This window comes from Cheilinus undulatus, linkage group 3, assembly GCF_018320785.1.
Source record: "Cheilinus undulatus linkage group 3, ASM1832078v1, whole genome shotgun sequence".
NCBI classification, from domain to species: Eukaryota; Metazoa; Chordata; class Actinopteri; order Labriformes; family Labridae; genus Cheilinus; species Cheilinus undulatus.
The window spans coordinates 30,742,931-30,770,558 of NC_054867.1; the positions used below are offsets into that span (position 1 = coordinate 30,742,931).

General features: G+C 39.5%; 3 protein-coding genes across 4 annotated transcripts; 1 reads left to right on the forward strand and 2 right to left on the reverse strand.

The window, feature by feature from the left end:
• Positions 1–2,904: 2,904 nt before the first annotated feature.
• LOC121506242 (WD repeat-containing protein 82-like) lies at positions 2,905–7,199 on the reverse strand. Its single transcript, XM_041781956.1, has 9 exons — positions 6,759–7,199; positions 6,466–6,566; positions 6,293–6,359; positions 5,155–5,254; positions 3,998–4,114; positions 3,697–3,852; positions 3,541–3,610; positions 3,321–3,463; positions 2,905–3,241 (listed from the first exon to the last, which is right to left on the reverse strand). Exons 1-9 carry the CDS (start codon positions 6,917–6,919, stop codon positions 3,209–3,211), a joined length of 948 nt encoding a protein of 315 aa, XP_041637890.1. The 5' UTR covers positions 6,920–7,199; the 3' UTR covers positions 2,905–3,208.
• A 66-nt stretch (positions 7,200–7,265) lies between these two features.
• On the forward strand, positions 7,266–12,160 carry rpusd4 (RNA pseudouridine synthase D4). The gene is made up of 7 exons (XM_041781932.1): positions 7,266–7,322; positions 7,491–7,916; positions 9,874–10,081; positions 10,200–10,293; positions 10,400–10,550; positions 10,652–10,749; positions 11,812–12,160. The coding sequence occupies exons 2-7, from the start codon at positions 7,517–7,519 to the stop codon at positions 12,007–12,009; spliced, it is 1,149 nt and encodes a 382-aa protein (XP_041637866.1). The 5' UTR covers positions 7,266–7,322; positions 7,491–7,516; the 3' UTR covers positions 12,010–12,160.
• Positions 12,161–12,663: 503 nt separating this feature from the next.
• On the reverse strand, positions 12,664–22,199 carry LOC121506938 (glutamine-rich protein 1-like). Of its 2 annotated transcripts, none has more exons than XM_041782996.1 (12): positions 22,145–22,163; positions 20,808–21,082; positions 20,632–20,706; positions 19,732–19,869; positions 18,587–19,636; positions 18,056–18,215; positions 17,793–17,947; positions 17,598–17,712; positions 15,774–15,882; positions 15,537–15,688; positions 15,349–15,439; positions 12,664–15,258 (listed from the first exon to the last, which is right to left on the reverse strand). In XM_041782996.1, exons 2-12 carry the CDS (start codon positions 21,069–21,071, stop codon positions 15,081–15,083), a joined length of 2,487 nt encoding a protein of 828 aa, XP_041638930.1. In that variant the 5' UTR covers positions 21,072–21,082; positions 22,145–22,163; the 3' UTR covers positions 12,664–15,080. The 2 variants fall into 2 exon arrangements, with proteins under 2 accessions (XP_041638930.1, XP_041638929.1); XM_041782995.1 differs by having other exon boundaries at positions 12,665–15,258; positions 21,754–22,199.
• Positions 22,200–27,628: the final 5,429 nt, after the last annotated feature.

Below are 27,628 nucleotides of genomic sequence, written 5' to 3' on the forward strand. Positions count from 1 at the left end.
CACATATCAAATTGAGCATATAGCCTTAGTTCAGGCAGGCCACAATGTCAAGTGCTGCCATTTCATTGAGATCAGCTGTTCTCACACAAGCCCTCATCATCTGTCTGCCAGCTGATTCACATCCTTCCTATTGACTAAATGCACTCACGCCACCATATCTAAGATGCTCTTTGCAACCCTCCTTACCCCCAGCACCTCTATTAAACTACAGGTACATCTCAAAAAATTAGAATATCATAAAAAGTTCAATATTTTTTGTCACTCATTTCTGAAAGTGAAACCCATATATTGTATAGACTTTTTACACATAGAGTGAAATATTTCAAGCTTTTATTTCTTGAAATGTTGATGATTATGTTGATGGCTTACAGATAATGAAACCCCAAAATTCAGTGTCTCAGAAAATTAGAATATTAAATAAGATCAATAAAAAGGATATTTAAAACAGAAATGTCAGGCTTCTGAAAAAGTATGTTCATTTCTATGTACTCAATACTTGGTTGGGCCTCCTTTTGTATGAAATACTGCATCAATGCGGTGTGGCATGGAGGCGATCAGCTTGTGGCACTGCTTAGGTGTAATGGAAGCCCAGGTTGCTTTGATAGGTCATCTGCGTTGTTGGGTCTGGTGTCTCTCAACTTCCTCTTGACAATACCCGATAGATTCTCTGTGGGGTTCCGGTCAGGCCAGTTTGCTGGCCAATCAAGTACAGTAACACCATGGTCATCGAACCAGCTTTGTTGGCAGCTTGGCAGGTGCCAACAAAGCTGGAAAATGAAACCAGCATCTCCATAAAGCTTGTCAGCAGAAGGAAACATGAAGTGCTCTAAAATGTCCTTGTAGATGGCTGTGTTCACTGTGGACTTCATGGCATGGCAGGCCAAATCACCACTGACTGTGGAAACTTCACACTGGACTTCAAGCAATGTGGATTCTGTGCCTCTCCACTCTTCCTCCAGACTCTGGGACCTTGATTTCCAAATGACATGCAAAATTGACTTTCATCTGAAAAGAGGACTTTGGATCACTAAGCAACAGTCCAGTTCTTTTTCTCTACAGCCCAGGTAAGACGCTTCTGACGTTGTCTCTGGTTCAGGAGGGGCTTGACAGGAGGAATGCCACATTCATAGACCATTTCTAGGATTCGCCTGTGCATAGTGGCTCTTGATGCACTGACTCCAGCCTCAGTCCACTCCTTGTGAAGCTCCCCCAAATTCTATGCTTAGATACAGCACTCTGTGAACAACCAGCTTCTTTAGCAATGACCTTTTGTGGCTTACCCTCCTTGTGGAGGGTGTCAATGACTGTCTTCTGGACATCTGTCAAGTCTGCAGTCTTCCCCATGATTGTGTAGTCTACTGACCCAGACTGAGAGGCCATTTAAAGGCTCAGGAAACCTTTGCAGGTGTTTTGAGATAATTAGCTGATTAGGATGTGACACCACCACTTTCCAGTATTGAACTTTTTCACAATATTCTAATTTTCTGAGACACTGAATTTTGGGTTTTCATTATCTGTGAGCCATAATCATCAAAATTTCAAGAAATAAAGGCTTGAAATATTTCTCCCTATGTGTAATAAAAAATATTGAACTTTTTCATGATATTCTAATTTTTTGAGATGTACCTGTACATCTGACATAACCAGTTTCATTCTGTTGTCGTTGATCTCTGCTCTGTTCGGGGTTTTTTGCTGCTTCTGTCCCTGTCGCAGACTTTTCTTGTAGGTACTAGAACAGCCATAGCACCAAATATAAATAATGGAAAAAAAATCATAATCATAGCTGCTAATAAAATGAAAACTATGTTTGTTTCTTGACTTAGTGGTCCTAAATGAACTGAAGGTACTACAACATGTATTAAAGAGGCTATTTTTAATGAGAATGGATACGGTGAGCCTTGGGCAAGAAAAGGTTAAAAAACACAGCTCTAAGGATTTTTAAGGCTGTAGTAATCCACTTGCAGAGAGAATTGTGAATTATTTCTGAAGAGCCCAACACTTTTCCATAAATGTACTCTTGCATCGTCAGTATTTGCTCTTCTATCAATGCTATGTGTAAGAGGTTGATTAGTATCACAGGACAACTAGAAAGAATACAGTGGCAAGCTCACAATATTAGAAAATCTGTTTCTTCAAGGCCACCCATAAGGGGGGCTTTCTGGGGCCAAGCTGTAAAGGGGGCTCACATGGCCTGTTGTGAAGACTAACTACAATGAACATTTCATTCTGAAACTTAATACTAACCATTCTTTTAAAGTAACAAACATACACACTTGATTTATCAGTGCTTCAGTAACTTGTAGCCTGCTTAAAAATGCAAACCCTCAGTCTTAGAATTGAATAATCCCTTTTTCTCCTGTAATGTTAACATTTTAAACAGGGCCATTGAACCAAACTATTCAACTAGTAATGTCAGACCTCATAGCAATATCATGGACTACAAGTCAGGATGCCAGAAAAGAAAAAACTGAGGCAACTTGCTGGGGAACTTTTGAACCCAACAGTAACTAGTTATATTACTTTTCATTTTCTAAAGGAGTCAAATATTATCCGGGAGGCTGGCAGAAGTGCTACTGATCCAAAACACATCCATGGATATTAGTAAATCCAGCCTTCGGAGAGCCTTTTCACTGGGCTTTTTTAGGGGGCCCAGGCAATTCTGTGGGCCAGCCTGAGCAAGGTTATAATAGTTTGGGATTTTTATTTGTTTTTATTTTATTTTGTTTTCTGTGTTCCATTTCAGTTTAGTTTCATTTGGTTTTACGGCCGGTTTGATAGTTTAGTTTTTATTTTGCGAAAATGCTTCGTTTTAGTGTAGTTTTTACTAGTTTTGGTTTTTTTTTGGTTACATGTCAGGGCTGAGTGAACACCATACATTTTTAAAAACACACTCTCACAAGCTACTCTTCGATTATCATTTTATTTATTTAAAGATTATGTTTAAATACAATTCCAGACATAAAACTACCACTGTGTGAGGTCTCACTGTTTTAGGTGCCAGTTAGTCAGTTATGTCAAAGACTAAAACTAAGGATATTTTGTCTCTATTTTTATTTTAGTTTTAAATACTGTTATTAAAAAGTTTAGAAACAAGTATTAAAACATTCCCCTACTCTGATGAAAAGGCCCCAGTCCAACATATAGGGGTATTCTGTGCCTTTAAGTGGCTTTTCTATGTTTTATAAAAAGGACTGACTTCAGCATCTCTCTATAGGTCATCAATACATGGGAGCCAAAGCATCTGTAAAAAGAAAGAAAAAAGGAATTACAGAAAAGAGAGCACCTTTCAAGAAAGACTGATGTGATGTGACTGTTCTCACCATTTGAGTGCAGGCGCTGGCAAAGGTCATGTATCTGGGGTTAAACTGTAGAGTGTTGATTGGTCCTGGATGTTTCCCATCCAGCACAGCCACCTTCATCCCGCTGTCGGTGCTCCAAACATGGACCCTCCCGTCTTCTGAACCTGCAAAACAACACATATTTGAATGGATATGCAATGAGAAAAGACCAAACATTATAAACTAAGGTGTTTACTCTTACCTATCATGACAAACTGTGAATCCGGAGTGAAGCAGGCTTCAAGTGAGATGCCTTTGCTGTTGTTGTAGCCCTTAAAACAAAATAGAAAACACCCTCAGGTAATCATACTGGTAGGGTTTTTCAGTAAGTTTGTGTCTTAATTACAGTTTGTCTTACAGAAAACGTGTGCAGCACAGATCCATTGAAGGCATTCAGGACACGAATCATTCCACCGTTAGTGGAGATGAGGATCTGTTTCCCATCGTTACTGAAACTGAGTCCAGTCCAGTCACAGACACGGTTAAACCTCGTCTCAAAGGAGGCAAAAGGACCCTGTCATAAAAAAATATCAAGAAATATCATTTTAAACACAGCAAAGCCAAAAAAAGATTCAGACAGTGTTTGAGGATTATCTCAAACATGAATTTAGACATGCAGACCCAAACCTCTGACACATTCACATTCAGTCTCCTCTTACCTTGTCAAAAGCACGGAGATCGTACAGCTTAATGGCCTGAGATTCTACCCCAGCAGCAAAAACCAGACCATCAGGGTCAAAGGAACACACTGGTTTCCCTAGTGGATTAGTCAGACCCTGAAACACAAACACACACAAATAGTAAAAAGAAAAGCCTTAGACAAAAATATGCAAAATGTATCCATCCTTTTTCATTAATTAGGAAGGATGTAAAACACCTCATAATACAATCAAAACATGAGTTATTTAAATCAATTAAATAATTGTTGCAATATTCTTTTTAAACACCAGAGGGTGCTATCTGCTAATGGTGGCCTATGTATGATGTCAACTAAAGATTACTTTTACATCTCAAACAGAATAACTCTGACACTTATACTATAACTTGGAGAATTAGATTTATTTTATTGTCATAAAATTTAAATAAAACAATATTAGCCATAATTTCCTTTAGTCTCTTTTTTCAATAAAAAAGAGAAAATCCTAGAAAGTGTAATAAAATCATATCATGAACCTTTTATTATGACATGTAATGTTCAGTTGAATACTTTTTTTTACATCTAATTAATTAGAGGAGTTCCTGAAATACTTTGTACTAATTTCATTTTTAAAAGGACCAATCATAAGATCAAACATAAATGCTGCCATGAGATGTTTGGATCAGAGTGTAGTATGTAGTCTACTGGCTGGTCACATTTTAAAAAAGCAATGAATAAACTAGAAATTTATAAACACACACACAACAAAATACACACAGAGAACTATATGAACAGGACACACATTCACACCAGAAACAAAACTTTAGCTATACTCAGAGTAATTATGTAAATTCAGAGGTTACTGATGTCTCTCCATCCACTGAGCCTTTGTTTACAAACTACTGTCAGACAGTATCGTGCTGCAGATGATGTCTGGTCGAGTTTTACACCACAGAGAGAAGATCTCAGTACAGCAATGGTTCCTTAATGCAGGTGTGATGACACCCAGTGGTCACAGGGCAGATAGTCTCTGTGGGAGGGTTGGCATCTGGTATATGCACAGTTATTATTTTGATATCTATACTTATAATTGAAGAAGCAGCAATAATGACATATTTGAGTAAGTGCCTGGAAAGAACAGGGAAAGTGTCATATTCAGCTTTTTAACAGATCACTCACCTGACAGTTAGGAGAGCGCAGATCCCAGATTCTGATTGTCTTATCTAAAGAGCCAGAAATAAATGTATCATCCACTGGTGACATGGAGAGAGCAATAACTCTGAAATAACAACAGAGAGGAAAGATCAACTTGTAATGCAAGTATACAGCAAGTATCAAGATTCCTAAACCTTCCTGGATTAGACAAGGATGGAAAAAGGATGGATACAGATACCAACAGATTTAGAAAAATAACTATGTCAACCCTTATAACTATTTTTAAGATTTGTAACAGCTCATTACTTTGATTTGATCAAAGCGATACCAGGCTTGAGAAGCTTAATAATCCTATCCAATTTATTTACATTGCACTTTTTAAAAATATTTTCATTGTTTGACTAAGAAAAATTAAAGCTGCTGGCTAAGCAGTTTACTGTCTAATATCCGATGTAAAAAATGTTAATATTTGATTTGTCTCTGCCTGAAATATACTGTGATGTACTAAGTGCTCTTCTCATTGTTTAATTGCTCCTATTTGTTTTGTTTTTTTTATTTCAGTGTCTTGTAAGTCTGTGAGGGCTGGTCACCTCTTTTGGTGCAAGAACTAATTATAAATAAACTAAAAAACTACCAAAGTGCAGCACAGTAGGAATGCACAATAATATTGGCATGATTTTTTTCTTCACTCTACATTTTATAGTTCTTTTAAGAATCAGTCATTACTACCTCTATTAGAGTATGAAGTATTGTACTGCACATAATTTTACATAGCATCGATACCTAAGTAAAACAAATACAAACTAAAAATAGGGATAAGTGCAATCTAAGCTCTCCGTCAACTGCAGAGACTTGGCAGTTGTTTGGGATCCCTTACCATATGAGGGTCACCAGAACACAGTGAGACAATGAGTCCACATTACATCAAAATTTGTGGTTATAGAGAATTTTTTTTTGGAGGTGTGCCTTTCATTAAAAACCCTGAAGGGTATTCATTCTCTTGTTGTGTGTGCATTGTACGCAAGGGGAAGATCACATTTTACTTTTCAACAGTAACAACTCAGTACATGGTGTAGACTTTCCTTGAACAGATTCAAAGACCTGTATTTCTACTTATGTTTATCAATCAGCTACACTTGATTGCAATATTCTTCCAACTCACCTTGCAGTGTGGCCTGGGAAGTACCTGATGAACTTGTTGTCAGTGAGTGAGAGGTATCTGATGGTATCTGCAAGACACAAACAAACATTTTCCTTTCACGTGTATTTTAACCATGTTTGATATCGTACTTAGTGTTTTGTGCCAACAAGGGCATGTAAGTGATAAGTTATTACCATCCAGTTTATTGGAGCTGTAGACCACAGTCTCCGTATCTCCACGAGTGTAGCGGATCAGGTCAACTCCGTACTTCTTGCTGTACAGGGTCCTTTTGGGTCTACGACAGGATGGAATATGTGAATATGTATTTTATTTATTTGATTGTTTATTTTTTTCTGTGTATGTATAGAAATTACGTATTATGTCTCATACTATAGACAAGGTTGCATTCTGTTTGGCGTATTAATACAGTTAAACATCAACACTAAGTTACATATAATATTAGAATGTAATAACACTGGCCACTTACTTTCCTTCCCGGATGTCATATAACACAATACTGTCGTCGTCGCTACTTGATATTGCACTTTCGCCATTGGGGCTGAAATCCACACAGTTTACTTTCTTTGTATTTTCTCCGTATGTCCGGGCAACCCTGAAGCTTCGTAGCACACTGTCTGTAATCCTCATTCCTGCAGCGATAGTTTCTCATGAAGATACAGCCAGTAAAGCCAAAACAATGCCCACCTCCTGTGTCTCTAATAAAACCAGTGGGTCATATTTTTTTCAGGCGTTCCCAGTCGGCCAGTGGATCGAAAATGTCTTTAAAACCTTGGAGAGAAATTAACCAAAACGCAAGCATGCATCTTAGGCGCAATGTACAACAGCAATAGTATGTTTGATTTAAAATGTATTTCTACTGAATAGGCGGTGGTAAACAATCTCGTATATTCTTAGGGGCTGTAACAAACCGGCAGGTTTGAGAAAAACAAAACGAGCACACTGTTTTCAACACAACGGAACTGACGACATAACGACACAGGAAGTGCATCAACTACATGCATGTGTTTCTGATGGGTGATTGCTCTGAAAGGTCAGGCTTGTGTTTTCCTATCATTACATGATAAATAAGTAATATTACATGAATATTTCTCGTATAATTTTACTTCTATACGATTAACTATAAGATGTTATTTTATTCTGAAAGGAGTGGCCTTGAAGATATTAACAGAGAGCTTTGTGTCTCTTATTTGTAACTCAGCTGTAAATTTCTAACAAATCCTCACCATGAACAACGGGGCGAGGATTTCACGTACAAAATGGAAACTCGGTCTGAACAAAATCTTCGGACAGAAGACGAACTGTCGCCGGTGCCCAGAGGCAGCACCCTTTCTCAGCCGGAGCCAGACCGCCGCCGTTAAACCCTCCCCGAGCTCGGACTCAGGGGAGAAACCCCAGCTAAGAGCCATCGACCTGGCCCGGAAGGTCCAGCAGGAGAAGGCGAAGCAGCCCCCAGTGGAGGCTCCGGTGTCCGGTCAGCAGAAGAGGGTAACGGAGCTGAAACGGTTCAGTCAGCAGCTACAACACGTTCATCCCAACGTCCTGGCCAAACATCTCCACAGAAGCGTGCTGTACCAGGATAAAGATGTGGTTGTTGTCAACAAACCCTATGGCGTTCCTGTCAGAGGTAAAATATCACTAAAATTAACATTTTTTTAATGTAAGGATTTTGTTGTAAATACACCAAAAGTATGCGTTTAGGAGCTATAGCTCAGTTTACGATAAAGACTTTACGAGATTGATCATTTAGTCATCTTTCTGGCTAAGTAAATCTATTTAATTTCAAAGATAGCAAATAGGAGGTTTTTAATCGTCATAAGCAACAACACAGAGATCATATCATATACAGGTGCATCTTAAAAAATATTGATTTACCTCAGAATGTTAAATTTCTATTTATTGTTAGCCTTATAGTATAATCGCGAAGTCATATTTTACGGTCCTCAGAAAAATATGGCAAAATGAATTAGTGGCGTTAGGAGAGTAGATTGAGGCAATATCTCAATTTGGCAAAAAAAATAATTTAGGCAATCATGCTGTGAGGCTGATGATATTCTAGATTAAGCTGATAGGAAGTGAAACATTTCAAGATTTTTTAAAAATCTTATGCCTTACAGTTTACAACAACCAAAGATCAACTATCTCAAAATATTAGAATATTGTGGTAAAGTCCAATTTGCAAAGGTTTCCTGAGCCTTTATTCTATCCCTTTGGTTCACTGTACACACAACCACAGTCATGGGGAAGTTTGCCTGACTTGATAAATGTCCAATCATTGTCATCCTCCACAGAGAGGGTAAGTCACTGCTGAAAGGGCAGGCTGTTCTCAGAGGCTGTATCAGAGAATATTCAGGGAAAGTTGACTGAAAAAGTGTGATAAGAAAAGGTGCACAAGTAACAGGGATGAGCTCAGCCTTCAGAGGATTGTCAAACAAAACAGGTTCAAGATTTTTTCGCAAGGAGCGGACTGAGTCTGGAGTCAGTGGATCAAGAGCCACCACACACAGACAGGTCCAGGAAATTGGCTGAGAGGGTTGTCTTCATGAGCCAGTCCTGAACCACAGACAACAGCAAAAGCATTTCACCTGGACTGAGGAGAAAAGGAAGTGGGCTGTTGCTCAGTGGTCCTGTTCTCAGATGAAAGTAAATTTATAATTTTCTTGGAAATCAAAGTCCCATACTCTGGAGGAAGAGTGGAGAGGCACAGAATCCAAGATGCTTGAAGTCCAGTGTTTTTGATTTTCAAAGTCAGTGGTGGTTTGGGATGCCATGTCATCTGCTGGTGTTGGTCCACTGTGCTTTCTCAAGTCCAGAGTCAACGCTATCAGCCATTTACCAGATTTTAGAGCACTGAATGCTTCCATCTGCTGAGAAGATTTATGGAAATTCTGACTTCCTTTTCCAGGAGGACTTGGCACCTGCTCACAGTGAAGCCAAAACTACCAGAAACTGGTTTGCTGACCGTTGTATTACTGTGTTTGATTGGCCAGCCAACTGGTCTGACCCGAACTCCACAGAGAGTCTCTGGGGAAATGTCAAGAGAAAGATAAGAGACACCAGACTCAACAATAAATGAGGCTGCAAAGCAACCTGGGCTTCATAACACCCCAGCAGTGCCACAAACTGATTGGCTCCATGTCGAGTCACATAGATGCAGTAATTTGTGTAAAAGGAGCTCCGACCAAGTACTAAATGCATTAATGAGCATAATTTTCCAGAAGGTCAACGTTTCTGTATTATAAATCCTTTTTTGAACTAATGTTTTGTGATATTCTGATATTTTTCAGAAAATGGATGGATGGATGGATAATATTTTGAAATAGTTGATTTTTTATTTTTGGGAGCTGTAATCCTCAACATTAAGACAAAAAAGTAATGAAATATTTCAGTTTGTAAAAGACAAATCTAGAATATATGGAAATTTCACCTCTTGAATTAAATCACTGCAAAAACCTTCATGATATTCTAATATTTTGAGATGCACCTGTTTATTAAGGTACACATCTGAATGTATTTTCTCATAGTCATGAACATGATTTATGATGATAAACCAGGGTTGGTCTCATGCTTTTTTCTTCTGTCAGAGGACTCTGGGATCACATCAATCTCCTCAGTGCTCCCTGTTCTCTCTAAAATGATGGATGGCATGAAGATCAGTTCTGATTCTCAGTTGCTCCCCTGTCTGGGACTGGAGAAGGAAACATCAGGAGCTCTCCTGCTGGCCAGGAGGGAGGAAGTTGTAGAGCACATACTAAATCTTTACAGAAATAACCAAGTGCAGAGAAAGTACTGGTAAGGCTTTGTATAAGGAGGGTAGAAAAGAAGTTAAATAGGCCGGAGGTTTTTGTACCTGTTATCTTACCATAAACATTCACCTAAACATGAAGATGCCTCTCATATCCATCCTCAGGGTCATCACAGTCGGTGTCCCTGTTCCATCTGAAGGAGTGATTGACATACCCCTGGTAGAGAGAGCGGTCACAGGCTCTCAGCCACACTACAAGGTGCTGCTTCTTCTTTTGTGGTTTGGATGAAGAATAAGTTATGAAAATGTACTGAGAGAATTTGCCTATTGGATATTGTTTCATTTCTTTTTTGATTCTACTTCAGATGGCTCTAAGTCCTCTGTTCAGAATGAATGATGCAGGCAACGGTGTAACCAAAGTCCGTGCCAACCGGCAAGCTCACCCCGCAGTGACCAAGTACAGAGTCATCGACAGCAGCAATGGTTGCAGCCTTGTAGAGCTTCAACCTCTTACCAGTAAGAAGACTGTGCTATTCACAGGAAATCAATCTCAAATCTTTTGCTAAAGTTTAATTTTTCAAGCCATTTTCCTCTTGCTTTTTTTCTTGTGTCAACAGGAGTGAAGCACCAGATGAGGGTTCACATGGCCTACACTCTGTCATGCTCTGTTCTTGGTGACCACAAATACTCACACTGGAGCAAGCTGGCACCCCAGGTAAAATATGTTTACATCTTTGCATGAACACAGAACTTTAACTTTAATATAAAGGTAAAAAAGGAGTCTACACCTAAATACAAAACACAAAAAAATAGTCATCAATACTACTATGACACTTTTGTTCACTTCCAAGTTTGTTTAGTGTTGATCACTTGTCACAATCACTCCACAAATCGAGACAAACTCCATCCTCATACGTTTATATTATGCCACTCTCCTTATCAATTTTTGTACCATTCCTGAATAATGCTTCCTGATAAACACAAATGTTTTAAATATAGCAACGTAACAACAAACTGGCAAAAGATATATACATTTTTTTTTTACTGATCTATACTGATAAGAACAGATCAGCGTTTCAAAATATAGACTCTTTTTTAATTTATGCAGGTACAGAAGCCCTATGACGACATGCATTCCTACTTTTAATTTTCCCAGTTTTCTAATGATAGCAATTACATTTGAGGTGTGTTCTCAAGATCTTGGTTAACATTACTTATCCCAATACCTTGTGCTGCTTTTCCGTTGATAACTAGCCACTGAGAAATTAACTCCTCATGGGTAAGCCTGTTACCAAGGTAACAACATGAATAGGTCAAGATCACAGAAAACAACAGGAATGTAACAGATAAATTGAACAAAATAAAAGATGGATTCACATCTGTTTAAGGGTCTATATTGACATTTGAACAGATTTTGGATTGGTGCAGTGGATCCCTTCAGGCAGGGGCCCAGAGAGGGGTAGTTGTTAATGCAGCAGGGGAGCTATGCTTGCCTGAAATTGTTATTCTAATAGTTACTTTTATGACCCACATTTCCACCATTGCCTTTCTGCAGAAACTAACAACAAACCAAATATCAGGTCAGGGCAACACTTATTAGGTAGCTCTCCCTTTAATAAAAATCTATAAACTTTAACTCAGCTGTCAGCTTTGCACCACTTAGATTTTTGAAATTTCATCAAGATATAGTATTTAACATTAGATCGTTCTACAAGAGCCTTCTTGTTTTTATGTCACATGCTTTTTTCTGAAACTGCCTTTTTTTTCTGATGCATAGAAATTACCTGAACGTGTCTTGGAAAAACTTGGACTGGAACAGAGCAAGATCCGGTACCTTCCTCTTCATTTGCTTGCCCGACAGCTGACACTGCCAGGAATACGCCAAGACGAGATCAACGTGTCATGCCCCCTACCTAAATACTTCACACAAACATTGAACAGACTGCAGTTAACACTACCTGATAAGACTGGCTGAATAACCACCTCTTGGCTTTTTTCTCTCTTCGAGTCTTTGCACTTCAACTGATGTCTAAATGTCATAGGCATTAGCTGTGAAGAACTGTTTTCATATAGAATAGAATGTGGCTGCAACTTAACTCATTTAAGTAATAAAATTTTGAAAAAGACCTGTATCCCAACTACTTTTATCAATCGCATATATATCCACCACAAGAATTTTACCCCAAGACATGAGGAACGATGGATTATCTTCACATTTTCACCATAGGACCAAAATCCAAGGTCTATTTTCCACTACATGGTACAGCCAAACTTGACCTAAATTACAGTAAACTTCAGTACCTATTAAAGTCTTTTATTGATTTTACAACTCAATAATGGTCAACATAATTTGGCCTTTTTTTTTTTTTTTTTTTTAACCAAAAAAAGTCCAAAAACATCTCTAATGACAAAGTTAAACGTCTTCCTTCAAAGTAATGTTCAATCAGGCTTGCACATCTGGACAGTTTTACTTCATTTTTCTTTGTAAAACTGCTCAAGCTCTGTCAGGTTGCATGGTGATCAGCTGTGAACAGCCCTTTTCAAGTCCAGCCACAAATTCTCTGTTGGATTGAGGTCTGGGCTTTGACTCAGCCACTCCAGAACACTCACCCTGTTGTATTTAAACCATTTCTGTTGCTTTTGCTATGTGCTTCTGGTCATTATCCCACTGGAAAATACATTTTCTCCCAAGCTGTAGCTCTCTTGCAGACAGACTAAGACTGTCCACCAGGATTTTCCTATACTTTGAAACATTTATTTCACCCTTGACCTTTACAAGCCTTCCAAGGCAAGCTGCAAAGAAGCATGATGCTGCCACTATCATGCTTTCAAGCAGGGATGGTGTTTGTGGTGATGTGCGGTGTTGGGTGTCCACCAAACATAGCGTCTTATTTGATGGTCAAAAAGTACCATTTTAGTCTCGTCAGACCAAAGACCAAAGGAGGTAAAAATTTATGCAAACACTTGTTTTACCTTGCATGTTTTTACCTGAAATTAATTTGCAAAATCTGTTTTCACTTCGACATAAACAGTTTTTTTCTTTTTTTTTTGTCAAAAAGGCCAAATTTTATTGATCATGACTGATTTATGAAATCAAAAAAGGGTAAAACATTCAAGGGTGTGTTTTAAAGGTCTGTATTTGTTTGCGCTTGGCAATTATTTGCTGAGAGCACAGAGTATATGTCCAAAACAATAAATTCCAGCAGATGTATTTTTATGCAGCTATAACTATGCAGTTAAAGATTTGTGTAATGTAATATACAATCCTCATCGGTACGCTACATGCAACCTGTATTATAAGACCCAAAAACAGGCTAACCAGACATTTCACCCAGCCTCACTGACACTCAGCAAAATACCCATTTCACAGGTAGCAGGCACTAAGAGTTATTTTCAGCAGTTTGGTAAATGTGAATTATAGTTGGTGTAGTTTAACAAGTTTCGCTGTTGTTTAAGGCTCATTAGGAAATATTTTAATTTCAACAAAGCAGCATTTTCACGGATAACAAAGAGCTCATGCCTTAATTTAAAAAACAATGTCTTCACAAGGTTGGTCAAGCAGCAAGCTCTGGTCCTAAAACATGAAGCCCATGTGGAAGTGCAGACCAAAGCAGTCCTCAAGACTCCACTTGAGACTGGCTGCAAAAGCCAAGAAATCACAAATTTGACTGGAAATATACTTGCTGTTTCATGTTGCATTCATGCATGCATCCTTTTGCATCATGATTGTTAACTTCACATTGATGAACAAAAGCTTTGACAGCGAGTATATGCCCAGCCTAAAGGCCCATGTTAATAAGGCTTTTATTTTTTGTTTTTTTGTTGTTGTTTTTTTTTTTTTTTGCACAACAGGGGAGTTAGGGAGAATGACATGCAGCAAAGGGCAGGGTCAGATTCAAACTCAACACCAAGGTACCTCAAAATGCCAACTTTTATGGTAGGAATAATTAGGTTTACAGTCTGGTTAAAAACTGTTGAAATTTAATAAGATTATTTCTTTATTTGTATAGACTGCCAGGGGGACAATTTTAATGATCATAGGTTTGGATTGTATGAAGACCAAAAGTAATGCATAAATTTGCATATAGGGGCAGGCTGAGTTAATGGACGGATAAAGACTATTTGCCAAGAGGCATATGGCTTGCTGTAGCTTCCCCTCTTTCCCTGTCATTAGACTGAGCAAAAGTAAGTTTGAGTGAGTATTTTCAATGTATGATCACCAATGACAGGCTTAAAAACACCTTCAGAAGCCATGGGTAATTCCATCCAGACTTCATCCATGTTTTATGTAGGTTATGGTTCTGATACAAGAATTAGTATTTTGCTCAACAAAGATGTTTCCATCTGCATGTCCTGTTTAATAACTGACTGTACACATATACAGGAAAAGGTTAGCAAAAAAATCCTCAGTGAGGGTTTCAATCACCAGCTTGGACCTGAGAGTAATGTTTCCAATCTCCTGAATCACTACAATATAGCACTTGACCCTGTGAATATCTGGAGGTATAAACTCACAATGATCCACAAGCATAAATTATAACATCGTTTTTGAAAACAGGCACAAATTCTTCAGCTTTGAACATCATATATGATCCAAAATGCAGTCTATACAAAAACAGTTTGGAGCAGTGGTCCCCTGTAGATGTCCAGTAGGATGCAACGTATCATAGTGGGACTTCAAAGAGAAGTAAGGAGGATAATGATCTGTGAGGTTAGGTACTGAGGGTTAAATATCCTCGCTCATAAGACTATTACAGGAAAAATGAAGTTCCCCTTACATGGCAATCCAACAAACAGAGGCAATGGCTTACAAAGATAGAGAAAGAACAGTCCATCCCATCAGCTGAAAACAGATCATGTAAGAGAAATAATCTTTGCTGACATGAAACAGAAAGATGATTCTTTCAAGAGTTGTTCCATACTTTGCAGATGTTCATTGAGGTTTATGGAGACAGGCTGGATACTGCATAGCCTCCAGTCTGTGACTGAAGAACTAGCTCCAATGGGTCAAGTGTAGTTCATGTTTTAGGTCTTCTTGGTTTTTGCTCAAGGAGCAGCGCTGATGATCTCCTGGATCTCCCGGACCACAATGATGCGGGCCAGCATGTGCTCCACCTGCTGACTGTTCAGAGGCTGAGAGGAGTACCACATTGGGCTGTTGGGTGCCACCACTGGCTCCGGAGTCATGTAGTATGCATCGTTGCGTCCCTTAACGCTTTGAGGACTGCAGGCGAAGAGAGTAAGGATACCGTTATGGGTACATACTGAAACTGATCTGGTTACCAAAGGATTTAAGAGATGGAGCGTAACTCACCATTTGAAGAGATAAAAGTCGTAGAGTTTGATGGGGCAGCGGAGAGGATTCTCTGGATCCTCAGCCTGCTCTTCATACATTTCATCAGGTCCTGAAAAAGATGCCACACAACATGTTAGCAACATCTGTTGTCTAAATCTGATGGAAACACAGAGGCACTTAAACATCAGGCCAAGTGTGAGGAGCACCTTTCTGCCCTGCGCTGTGTGCACCCTGTACTTTGAGAAGGCGGATACTGGTGGCTTTGTCCTTGGTGTTAGCAGGGTTCTTCCTTGTGTGTCGCAGGACCTTTGAGAAAGCTACTTTCATGTGCTGTTCAGGTGTAATCAGGTGGAAATGCCTGTGACAAAGACAGTTTTTAACCACGGTTTTCCAGATACAAGACATGTTTGAATCATTACAGAGACTGACAGGCGGTTACTCACTTAGTGTTGAAGTACATTAGAGTTGTTAGCAATGTGGCTGGTGAATGTGCACCAAGCTGTTTACACTCCCAGAGCATCTCCTCAGTCACATGACTTGGAATGACATAACCTAGGATAGATACACAGCACATAGTACGTTTTTCTATGACTGAATTCAATTAATGCATTAATTCATATAGCTGCCAAATAGGCCTGCACAATATCAGTGAACATACTATGTGTGGGAATGCTGTTTAATACTGTCACATTGTAAAGTGTGACAAACATAAAGAACATAGGGGCTGTAACTCCCATGCATGGTATACTCCAGGACATAAGATAAACATACCCAGGCATTCCTTGGGTAATTGGGCTCAACAAAGCCTGAAGCTGCAGTTAAGAGATATCAGGTATCATAAAGCTGGTTAGGAAGTCTCTCGACGCTGTGCATGCTCACTTAAAAGAAGGCATTTATTGCCATTTGGTGCAAGCTGTCAGACTGAATAGCATGAATTGTACGATTTATAGGCAGTTATTGAAGTAAAAACGACAGTGCTGCTGCCAGGAAGAGAGGGGCAAGAAGACACCTAGACTTCATAATGATACATGTGGTTTCGGCTGTATTATCAGCAACTGTTATTCTATCTGCTATTTTCACTTTATAAAAAATACAATGAAATAACTGCCTAACTAATAATGCAATAGTGAAAACTAAATGAATGTAGGCTCCGCAAAGTAAAGCATAGAGTAGGATATGAGTTATTGTAACTGTACTGTTGTTCTATGGCGTTAGAATCATAATATTTGCAACCAGTAAACATTTTCTTCAAACTGACGATCTATGATGCAGAACATTGCCACGTAAGATTAAAAATGGCAGCCCTTTATAGCAGATTTCAAGTTGTAACTTTGAACATAACCTGGTACCTATTACGAGTCTAGAACATGTTACCATGACGATCTAGTTAGATTTAAAGTGAGCCAGAATTTAAAATGGCACCAATAAAACTCATGGTACATGGGGGCGAGTTTGACCTTCTGACCATCTGACAGTTCTATAATGTACAACCTGCTGCTGTGGACCAACCTAACTCTAACTAGTACAACTTATCAGCCTTAAATGATTATTAGTATTATTAATATTATGTCAGATAATAATAATATAATGTTAAACATGAACTGCTATAATCACCTTTATATATATATTATTCATTTTTCTATTCATTACCATTATTTAGTTTACATGGCTTTTCTTGCAAATTCCAAACACACTGCTCCCGTTATCATGGACATCGATGGCTTGCTGCTTTGGATCCTCTCTGTATTCATTATCCTCCTAACTGTTAATGCTAATATTGCATTGTTCTGTTTTCTATTATTTATTGGTTGTTAAGGCTGATTAGTCACATATAGCTACTGTCATTTATGACGTTATAGCCTTATCCTACAAATGGAGATATGTTTATGGTCATGACAACCATAAATGTGTCTTCCGTTTGTTGTGTCTCTTGTCCCTCTTTCTGCATCCCTCTCTTCCTGCTTCTCCTCCACCCCTCCCAGCCCCTTTCCAACCCCAGCCATCAAAGATGGCTGTCAACAAGTGTCTGGTTCTGCTTGAGGTTCTTCCCCTTAAAGGGAAGGTTTAGGGGAGGCTAAAAACTAGCTGTATTAAGCCTTTATCTAGGCTCAATACTGCTAGTTTGATTATGTATTGGTGCTACAAAAACAGATTATTTGATGATGATGAAGCATGGCTATAACACTTCAGCAAATGTACATTTATTCTGAGAAGCCATGTCACAGTAACAATAAAACTGCCACCAACTGTTCTGCACAGATACTTACCTAAAGGATGGACACTTGGTTTCCAACCTTCCAGGATTTTGTGTAAACACCCAGAAAAACGTGTGTAATACGTATCAGAGAAGATGTCATCCACACGCCCATTTTCAAAGAGATACTACGAGTAGAAAAACTCATGTTAAGTTAATTTAAAAAGCTTTTGGCTACAATACAGAAGCCTTGTTTGAGGATACTTACCTTTTGTATACATAAGAATACATAATACAGAACATCGGATGCAAACTCTTCCTCTTCTGAGCCGCGTGCCTCCTGAGTCATTAGGGAAAGAGCCAAATTTAGCTCCGCTACAGCGCTGGATATTAAGTCTTCTTGAAAACGCAGCGGCTGACGGCCTGGACACAGTTACAGAGGGATGAACAAAGTTTTAATTACAGTCGTAGGGCTTGCTTATTTCTGAATTTAGAGCACAAGATGTTTTCAATGATTAATAGTTCACTTACGTCCTATGGGTGCAAGCTTTTTGTTTTCCTGTTTATTTAGCTCCTCGTTTTTTCGCTTTGCCCAAAGGCGCCACACCTCCAAGCCCTCCTCTGGTTTAAGAGAGACAGGAACCAGAATCTCTGTGGGCGGTTCAGCGTTGGCCTCTGGCTCTATGTGACCCTGCAAAATACCAAAATAAAAATGATATGGTTCACAATCTAGAAAAGAGCAAGGTTAATCAATATTATAAACCAAGAAAGACATTCGTAACGTTAAAGGTACTTTGAGTTTATAAGATTTTTAAGTATTGTTGCGTCCTAAAAGCACAATAATAATTTGAACAAGTACATTTCAGGTTTTGTGAACATCTTAGAGTGATGCAAGCCTGTAATTTTTTTCCTCAGCAGCATCAATATGAATTTTAACACAAACTTAGTCTATACATCGAGTGACAAAAATAAAATGGCTAGGATATTTAGTCGCAGCCATCCAGGCTTTTAGATAATTTGAATTTTAATTATAGATAGTAAAAAGAAAAACTGTTTTCAAACCTGCAGATGGAGCTGCTGCTCTTGTCCCTCTTCTCCCTGGCTCTGCTGCTGATTTGGATCCCATATTTGCACAGACTGTGTTGTGTTGTAGGTCCCTCCTACAGTCTGCACTGCCACAGGGATGTGAATGTTCCCGTTCATGAACTGCGCCGGGAAAAGGGTCTGCACTATTTCTTCCTGTGACCCGGCGGTGGAAGACTGCCCCTCTGCAGACCTTGAACTGGGAGATATTTTGTCCTTACCATTGGTGGTGGCAACTTGTACTGTGTTGTATGTTTCCTGTGGTATGGCAATGTGAGTCACGCCCTGCTGCTGGGGGGTAGAGTACACTGGGATGGTCCAGGTTTCACCTGTGGGACCTGTGATCGTTCCTGTGGCACTGTACAGTTGAGTACTGTCCATAGTGAGCAGATCTGGTCGTAGGGACACGTAGCTTTGCTGCTGACCCTGAGGGATGGCTAGAACAGTGGCCACCTGCTGGCCCTGGGGAACAGAGTAAGAAACAGCTACAGGGACATCCACCTTACGCTTCTTGGCGGGTTGGAGGACTGTTGAGACAGCTGCAGACCTTCTCCCTATATCCCGGGGAGAATCCTGCTGCTGTGAAGGGGACATGGCCTCTATGGTCTGGATCTGGATCTGCTGGCCCCCTTGTAGCTGAATTTGTTGGCCCCCTTGTAGCTGAATATGTTGGCCCCCTTGCAGCTGAATATGCTGGCCCCCTTGTAGTTGAATGTGTTGGCCGTCCTGTAGCTGAATATGTTGGCCGTCATGTAGCTGAATTTGCTGGGCACCTTGTAAATGAATATGCTGGCCATCCTGTAGTTGAATTTGTTGGCCACCCTGTAGTTGAATTTGTTGGCCATCCGGTAACTGAATTTGCTGGCCATCATGCAGTTGAATTTGTTGGCCACCCTGTAGTTGAATTGGTTGGCCAGCCTGAATTTGAATTTGCTGGCCTCCTGGCAGCTGAATATGTTGGATTTGTTGGCCACTTGACAGCTGGATTTGTTGTCCTCCAGTTACAGCTGCAACCAGCTGCTCCTGAATCTGTGGAACACAAGCAAACATACTTGTAATGCCGCAATAATGCCCTTAAAATCTGTTCTGATTGAAGTGGGGAATATGTGTATCCAGCTATCTACCTGCTGCTGTTGCTCCTCTGTGAGCTCTCCCTGCTGGACAAGATGTGCTGCTGGGATTCCTTGCAGGTCCTGTTGTGAAGGGGAGGCCACCTGAAGAACCTGGCTGACTGCTTGACCCTGCTGTTCCTGAATCTGAACCTGGTGCAGAGAGAGTATGAAAAATAACCATTGAGGCAGTCTACATGTTACAATGGATTATGTTATTTTGCAGAAAAAAACTCTCCTCCAAAGAAAAGATTACATATGCTGAAGAAATGTAACAATACCAGCAGAGTAGCTGGAGGGTTTGGTTACAGTTGGGTATTGTATTGAGTATTGAGTGCACATAAGTCAAACAAATGCCATGTGTTTCCGAGGTATTTCTTGCCTTTCATTTGGGGTGGCAGGGTATCGTATGGTAGTATCAACATCTGTGTTGTAATTCGGTCCGGTAGGTATTAGATGTGTTGGCATCAGTACCAGATTTCGATACTAATTTTAGTCATGTTTACATAGCTGGGGACAGGCAAAGTGACTAACAAAAATTCAGAGGAAAGGTGGGTGAAAGATTTATCCTGATCATTTAACTTAAAATCTGCTTGCTGCAGGACGCTTCCTGCATTAGACATAATACATAGTACATTTCATTCATTATCCAAATTTGATTGACAAAAAACTGATAACACAACATACTGATGCTGTGTACATATGAATTAATAAAATGGTGATCATTAAAAATTTTGAATTGACATCTCTCCTCAGCAGCAGGTGGTAGGTACTTTAACTGTAAATTATGAAACTTTTGACTCAAAAAGCAAAACTCTGCTCTTGTTGTTCTCTCTTCGAAGAGGGCAATAATTCCCTTGTGCAATCTGAAAGTATGCAAGAGAAAAACAAATTGACTACGGCTTAAAAACTCACCTGCACTTGAAGCTGCTGTTCAGACTCCTGGTGCACAGATAGATGAGGTGAAATCTCTGCTGAGGTCACTTGCACCTGCCAAAAAACATGCATTTATGAAGTGTAGCATAGTGCAGTGCATCAGCAATATCATTCAGCACAAGCAGCTGCAACAAAAAATGTGGGATTTCTCTTACAGGGCAAGCCAGCTCCAAAAGGGAGCCTGCCACCTCGGTGCTGTCTGTGTAGATACAGTTTGCACCCTGCTGCTGGTACACCATGGCTGTGGTGGTGGTGTTGGTGGTTGTGGCTGCCCCTCCCTGCTGACTGAACTCCTGCAGCACCTCTGGGCCCTTAGCAAGAGACTCCAGGAACTCCTTCATCCTGTGCTGAGGCACACTGCGGGCCTTCTGCCGCACATATTCATCAAAGGAGACCACCCCACTCTCCTGCTCATTCATCGTCAAAAAACCTGGAAATAAAGACAGTGTTTTTTTTTTTTTTTTACACATTTGGGACTCTTAGCATCTCTGAAGCAGCTCAGGCTTTCATTTTACAAAATACTGGACTAATATTGAAATGATTTATCCTACATCTAACTCTATTTAAACAAGAGACTGTAAGCTGCTAAATAAATAACTTAATATTTCAAAAATATTTAACCAACAAACAGAAGAGTAAGCGCATTTTGGCTTGTAATACAATGAGCTACGCTAAGATCAACGAAGAAACATGAATACACTGTAAGACAAAGCTAAATCTAACTTAGTGTGCTTGTAAGGCATTATAGTTTAATAATTTATTAGTCTTTATTTAATAGTAGTTTATCTATTTTAATTTTTGCCTAATGATAGTATCTGCATTACAGCTAGTGGCTAGCATGCTAGCTTCAGTATGTTAGCATGGCACTGTGTTGTCTCAGCCCATATGGATAGTTATCTGGCTAACACCCGTTATATAGTTCAAACAAAGTCATTTGTAATTCTACGTCTATTGCAAAATAATTAACCGAGAATTGCATTTTGTTCATAAGACATATCACAAAGCAAAAAGTCCCCCACTGAAATAACGTGACGCTAGCTAATCATTGTGCTAGCGTTAGCTGGCTAGCTAGCTACATGGTTGTGGATCCTGTCATGCTACCTTAAATAAAACGAAATCCTCTCCTTTCCGCCAAGGCACAGTGTTTAAAACTAAAAAGCCGATAAACGTCTAACCGCTACCAGGAGCATGCTATTAGCTGCGCTACATAGTGCGTGTAGCACTGAAATCCCGAAGATAATGTTGTGATTAGATTGAGATAAAAATTTAACAGCAGCAGCGGGCGGGCGAGGTCTGACGTCTGCTTATTTTCAGGGTGAGATCCAGGCAGGGTACTCGTTGTAAAACAAGTTTCACAGCTCCAGGAGAGCACACATCGATTCATCCAAATTGAATCCCGAGAGAGGTTTATCACAACAGGTTTCAGCACACAGCGGCACATACAAAAACCCTCCACTTTGTTTATCTAGAGAGATAAAAATTACGGAAGTACAGGCCGAAGAAACAGCGCGATTCGTCCGCAGACTGCTGTTCTGCGAGGCACAGGCCTGCCGAGGTGTCCTCTTAACAACAGATCCCATCCTGAGATCAATTCATCAGGATCAATTCAGTTATTATAAGGCTGTATAAAAGTGTGATGGGAACTGGAATGATATTAAGACACACGAGGGTATGTGGTTCAATGGCACACACTATGAAGATGCATTATTATTCCTGAGTTTGTTTGAAAACCCGGGAAACTAAGGTTAGGATAATGTTGTCTTTTCAACAGAGATCCCCGTGCACAGCCCAGGTAGTCAGGTGCCGGTGGGTAGCAGGTCCAAAGTGAACAAAGAAGAAAAAAAAAGAAGTTTAAATTAAGTCTTTCTCAGTGTGAGGCGGATTTTTTTTTCTACTTACAATAATACTGCATGTAAATTTAACTTTATTTATAACACACTGATTTCTTTATTAGGCGGAACTGAAACGGAGAACATCGGCATTAGTAAAAATGTTCACTCTTACATATTAAAAGGGGAGTTGAAAAAAGCCATTTAACATCAATATCAAACTTAACTTCAAATTTCCTTCATTTATTTCCTAATTTGGCCTTATGATGATTCCAGTCTCAAAGCTTAAAAATTCTTGAAGTATTCCCCTTATTTGTCACACTTTCTCCACTTTCTGCCACCAAATCACTCTCATTTTTAACCTGCCGCACTGCACTTACACAGGGAATCATTAAGTTGTCGCTTTAACATTCATAAATTGAACCAATACCAAAGTGCCTGGCAGCACGGTGGTTTTGATGGCTGGCTTTAACATTTGAACGCATGTACCTTTAACAGATTCTAACTTCCCCAGTCCGCCTTAAAGAGCCAGGCATGTGCTACTGAGGGCCTCCCCCTGTTCGCCCCACAACAAACTGCCTCTTGCTCCACTTAAGGTGGACCAGCACAAATGTGCTGTGTGAATAGGCTACGTCCTTTACACCCTGGATATGAAAGAGTTAATTCCCACACTCAGTGCAGTCAGTCTGTGACTATGCAAGGGTTCTCTATTATTGGCGCTAGTTATGTACATACATATAAATTCACCATGGTATCAAATCATGTTTGTTACAGCCTGCTCAAAAAAACTAAATAAAAATAAACCAACAAACACACGGGACTTGCAGTTTCATTTTAACATACAGTATGCATATAATATGATCAATGTCCATAAGTCATGTCTGGCATTTCAGTGTGTAAAGTGTTTGAATGATAGAGCCTGAATGTTTGCATAAACAAAACAAGCATACTGTGTCCAGTTGGCATCCCATTATGACTTTATGTGACTTTGTGCCACTGTAAGAATCTTAATGTAATCCTTTCCAGAAGGGATTTACCTTGACACAACTGTTGTAGAAAGATGCAGGTGTAGCTTTTTGGCATGCATTAATAGAAAGTTAGCCCAGTTTTTTCATATTTTAAATCAAATATGTAAAGGCAAATGCCCTCATCCAGACATCTTTTAAGCTGGTTTATGGTAGTTGGGTTTGGCAACCATTTTTGCAAGTGACATCAGGATGGGAGGCTGCCAAGAGACCAGCCGGTGCAGACACAAGAATGCGACATGTGCTTCAAGGCTAGGTCGCTGTAAACATGCCCTTAAATCCAATGTGTGCACTCGCAGTAATGCTCCATATGCACAACATGAGAAATCAGATGACACTCATTTTGCTGCTAGAGACAATGGAGAGCTGCCTGTGATTCACTAACAAGAAGCAGATTCCTCAAAGGATTAACAGGTATGTCTGAATTATCTGGTTGGATTGGTCAATTGTTAGTGTTAATAGTGTCTTTATTCCAGGAGTAACTGCTTTGCTGGTAATGCCAGGACATAACTTTAGTCATAGATGGATGCGTCATAGCACTCCTCTCCAAATTGCATGCACATTTTTTTATGTTATGTTATGCTATTCATTTTTGGTGGAGTGGGCTGTATTATTACACAGAAATGAAAAGTATAAAACAACTAATAGTTATTCCTGTGATATTTCATGCTAAGACCAACATTAACATGCATTGTACTTGTGCTGTATTTTCCTGCATACTTCAGGTCCTTTATTTATCTTAAAATATGCAGGTACATCTCAAAAAATTAGAATATCATGCAAAAGTTCAATATTTTTTGTCACTCTTTTCTGAAAGTGAAACCCATATATTGTATAGACTTTTTACACATAGAGTGAAATATTTCAAGCCTTTATTTCTTGAAATGTTGATGATTATGGCTTACTGATAAGAAAACCCACAATTCAGTGTCTCAAAAAATTAGAATATTATATAAGATTAATTAAAAAGGATGATTTAAACAAATGTCAGGCTTCTGAAAAGTATGTTGATTTCTCTGCCTTCAATACTCAGTTGGACCTCCTTTTGCATGAATTACTGCATCAATGCGGCGTGGCATGGAGGCGATCAGCCTGTGGCACTGCTCAGGTGTAACGGAAGCCCAGGTTGCTTTGATAGCGGCCTTCAGGTCATCTGCATTGTTGGATCTGGTGTCTCTCATCTTCCTCACTGCCGAAGGTACCAAAAGCTGGTTCAGTGACCATGGTGTTACTGTACTTAGTTGGCCAGCAAACTGGCCTGACCTGAACCCCACAGAGAATCTATGGGGTATTGTCAAGAGGAAGATGAGAGACACCAGATCCAACAATGCAGATGACCTGAAGGCTGCTATCAAAGCAACCTGGGCTTCCGTTACACCTGAGCAGTGCCACAGGCTGATCGGCTCCATGCCACGCCGCATTGATGCAGTAATTCATGCAAAAGGAGGCCCAACCGAGTATTAAAGGCATAAAAACCAACATACTTTTCAGAAACCTGACATTTGTTTTAAACATCGTTTTTTTAATTAATCTTATATAATCTAATTTTTTGAGACACTGAATTGTGGGTTTTCTTATCTGTAAGCCATAATCATCAACATTTCAAGAAATAAAGGCTTGAAATATTTCACTCTATGTGTAAAAAGTCTATACAATATATGGGTTTCACTTTCAGAAAAGAGTGACAAAAAATATTGAACGTTTTCATGATATTCTAATTTTTTTGAGATGCACCTGTAGTAAGTAATGATTCACAAGGGCAGCTTCAGATTGGTGACCTGATGGTTTTAGAGACAACAGATGAATGTTGCTAGCTTTTGTGTTTCTGTCCATGTGGCACTTTTGGCAGGTCAGCCTATCATCCATAGATGTTGAGAAGTGACTCACTAGATTACAGGTGGGAATTACGCTCCTTTATAGGATTGACACACAAGATTAATTACTGAGGAATCTGTTTGACTCTACTTCTACAGTCTTTTTACTATCAGTCCTTTCACAATCATTACGAATGTGTTTGTGTCTGTGTTTTTCTGCAGGTCTTTGGGAATTTGCTCAAAAATGGCTCATTCTTTGTTTTTCATCACCCTGACAATATCTTTGTCTTCACTTGGGAGCGTTTTTCAAACTTCACATTCCCTTGAAGAGTCTGCTTTTGTCCAAATGACTGGAAGTATGGACCGAGACAACGATGACCCATTCATCTTGGCTGTTGAAGATATCTTCAATTCAGAGAGCGACATGGACTCTGTGGGAGGCAGTGGACACACCAGTGATGATGGGAAAACATTAAAGCTCATCAATCCAGCCAGCAATGAAAACTCATCTGGATCAGGAATCTCATTAACTACAACACCAACACTCAGCCTACATCGCTTAGGGAATCATGACCCCAGCGACAACAAGGCTAATGCTTCAATTACAGGATATACTCATTCCAGTGTACACATGATCTCAGAGGAGGCTCTCATGGGGGACAGCTTCTCTGCAACTGAGAAACAGATAACACAGACTCAGTCAACCAAAGTTATTGAGGATTTGGATGGTAAGTCAACATTTAATAGCAGATTGAGGTCAAGAGACACTAGATTTTTGTGCATATAATCTTGAAAATTACTAGAAACTTTCAGGCAGGCAACAGCAAGATGTATTTTAAAAATGATTCAAAGTGGTGGATGAAGCAGAAGAAACTGATGATATGATGACAATCTTATCCTTATATGTGTAGTTAATCATATACCCAAGTTTAACAGTATCAACAAAAAGACGGAGTTACAAAGTAATAACAGACAAGCTAACAGAGGAGTTTCACTACATGCACAGAGATCACAGTGGTTGTCTGCTACAGTCTGTGGCAGGGGTGTCTAAACTATGGTCCATAGGCCAGATGTAGCCTGTAGCCCATGCAGCAAATTAAAACCAAATATAGCCCACATTAAAACATGAAGCTTGAGCTATTGCACTTGAAATTTGGGGTGAGCTGCAAAAAAAACAGCTATTTTTTTTCATCCTGGCTGCACAATTTTTTTTATGTGAAACCGTGCTGAGCCAATGTGTAAACACAGCAGGGAATCTTTGAGGAAATTCCCAGAATGAGTGATCATTTAGCAAGCTTTTTCCACATCCTTTTCAGAAATAATTCAACATATGCTAAATTCTCAAAAACATCCTCACCCATACAAAAGAGTACACCAAGTCAACAGTTCTCCATCATTCACTGTGCATGTGAAGCAGCTCACTCAGACACAGCAATGTCCTTGACATGCAAAAATTCTCCAAACTGCACAGAGTCTCATCCAAAACACTTGACATGATCAGCATGGTTTGTATCTTCAGATTGCTATTTGAAGCAGCAGTGACCTCCATAGCCTGTTCAGGTATCTCTGGTCATCAATATATTGGGAGAGCAGCTGAGTGTTTATGTGTAAGCATGTTAAAATCCAGTTAGCAACATGAGCACCAGCACAAGTTGGCTACGTCTGCTGTTGCCATGTAAATGAAGTGATAATTTCACACACCAGTGGCATCAAACAAAGGAGAAACTGGTGCATAGTGACATTACAAGCCAAAATCTCTGTTTCCCTATCAAAACATAAAAACTGTAAATGAAGTTTCTAAAAGTCTTGAACATGGAGGAAGTTTTTCAACGGTTCCCCTACAGTGTATGAAGGTCCAAAATGGACAGAAAACTCTGTCTTCAAAAATACTAACCTACATAGGAACTAGACCTTAGGCTTAGTTGATACTGTAAATAGTCCAATTACCCATAGCACTGACGTAAAAACAATGTCCTCGTAGTACAAGTCTGCTTTGTCTGCAATTTTTTTTTCTTCCTTTTCACCCACTGTGGGTGCATGTGTAAACAGACAAGCCATGAAGATTTCAAAGATTTCAGGGGTAAGGAGAAAGTATAATCGTCTGTGGCGCTGTATAGCCTATCTTCCTGTTTAAAGCAATGCAAATCTCTGGAGGCTAATGATGTGATCTTTGATTAGTTAATAAAGTAATTCATGTGCTTTACATTAAGTTACATTGAAAGGAAAAAAGTTATCTTGCTTAAAAACACTTAAGTTCATGTGTTTCAGAGTATTTGAAGAGATACTTCAACTGACCAAAATATTGCAG

What these genes read in the sequence shown, in the direction of transcription:
- LOC121506938 (XM_041782996.1), bottom strand. Translation starts at nt 21,071, where the DNA reads ATGAATGAGCAGGAGAGTGGGGTGGTCTCCTTTGATGAATATGTGCGG. An exon ending in AGCAGCAGCTCCATCTGCAG is followed by an intron (nt 18,216 to 18,586) that starts GTTTGAAAACAG and finishes GGTATTTTGCAG; the next exon opens with GGTCACATAGAGCCAGAGGC. An exon ending in AAAGCTTGCACCCATAGGAC is followed by an intron (nt 17,948 to 18,055) that starts GTAAGTGAACTA and finishes AACTGTGTCCAG; the next exon opens with GCCGTCAGCCGCTGCGTTTT.
- LOC121506242 (XM_041781956.1), bottom strand. Translation starts at nt 6,919, where the DNA reads ATGAGGATTACAGACAGTGTGCTACGAAGCTTCAGGGTTGCCCGGACA. An exon ending in TTCACAGTTTGTCATGATAG is followed by an intron (nt 3,464 to 3,540) that starts GTAAGAGTAAAC and finishes GTTGTTTTGCAG; the next exon opens with GTTCAGAAGACGGGAGGGTC. An exon ending in CCAGCGCCTGCACTCAAATG is followed by an intron (nt 3,242 to 3,320) that starts GTGAGAACAGTC and finishes TTCTTTTTACAG; the next exon opens with ATGCTTTGGCTCCCATGTAT.
- rpusd4 (XM_041781932.1), top strand. Translation starts at nt 7,517, where the DNA reads ATGAACAACGGGGCGAGGATTTCACGTACAAAATGGAAACTCGGTCTG. An exon ending in CAAGTGCAGAGAAAGTACTG is followed by an intron (nt 10,082 to 10,199) that starts GTAAGGCTTTGT and finishes ATCCATCCTCAG; the next exon opens with GGTCATCACAGTCGGTGTCC. An exon ending in AGAGCTTCAACCTCTTACCA is followed by an intron (nt 10,551 to 10,651) that starts GTAAGAAGACTG and finishes TTGTGTCAACAG; the next exon opens with GAGTGAAGCACCAGATGAGG.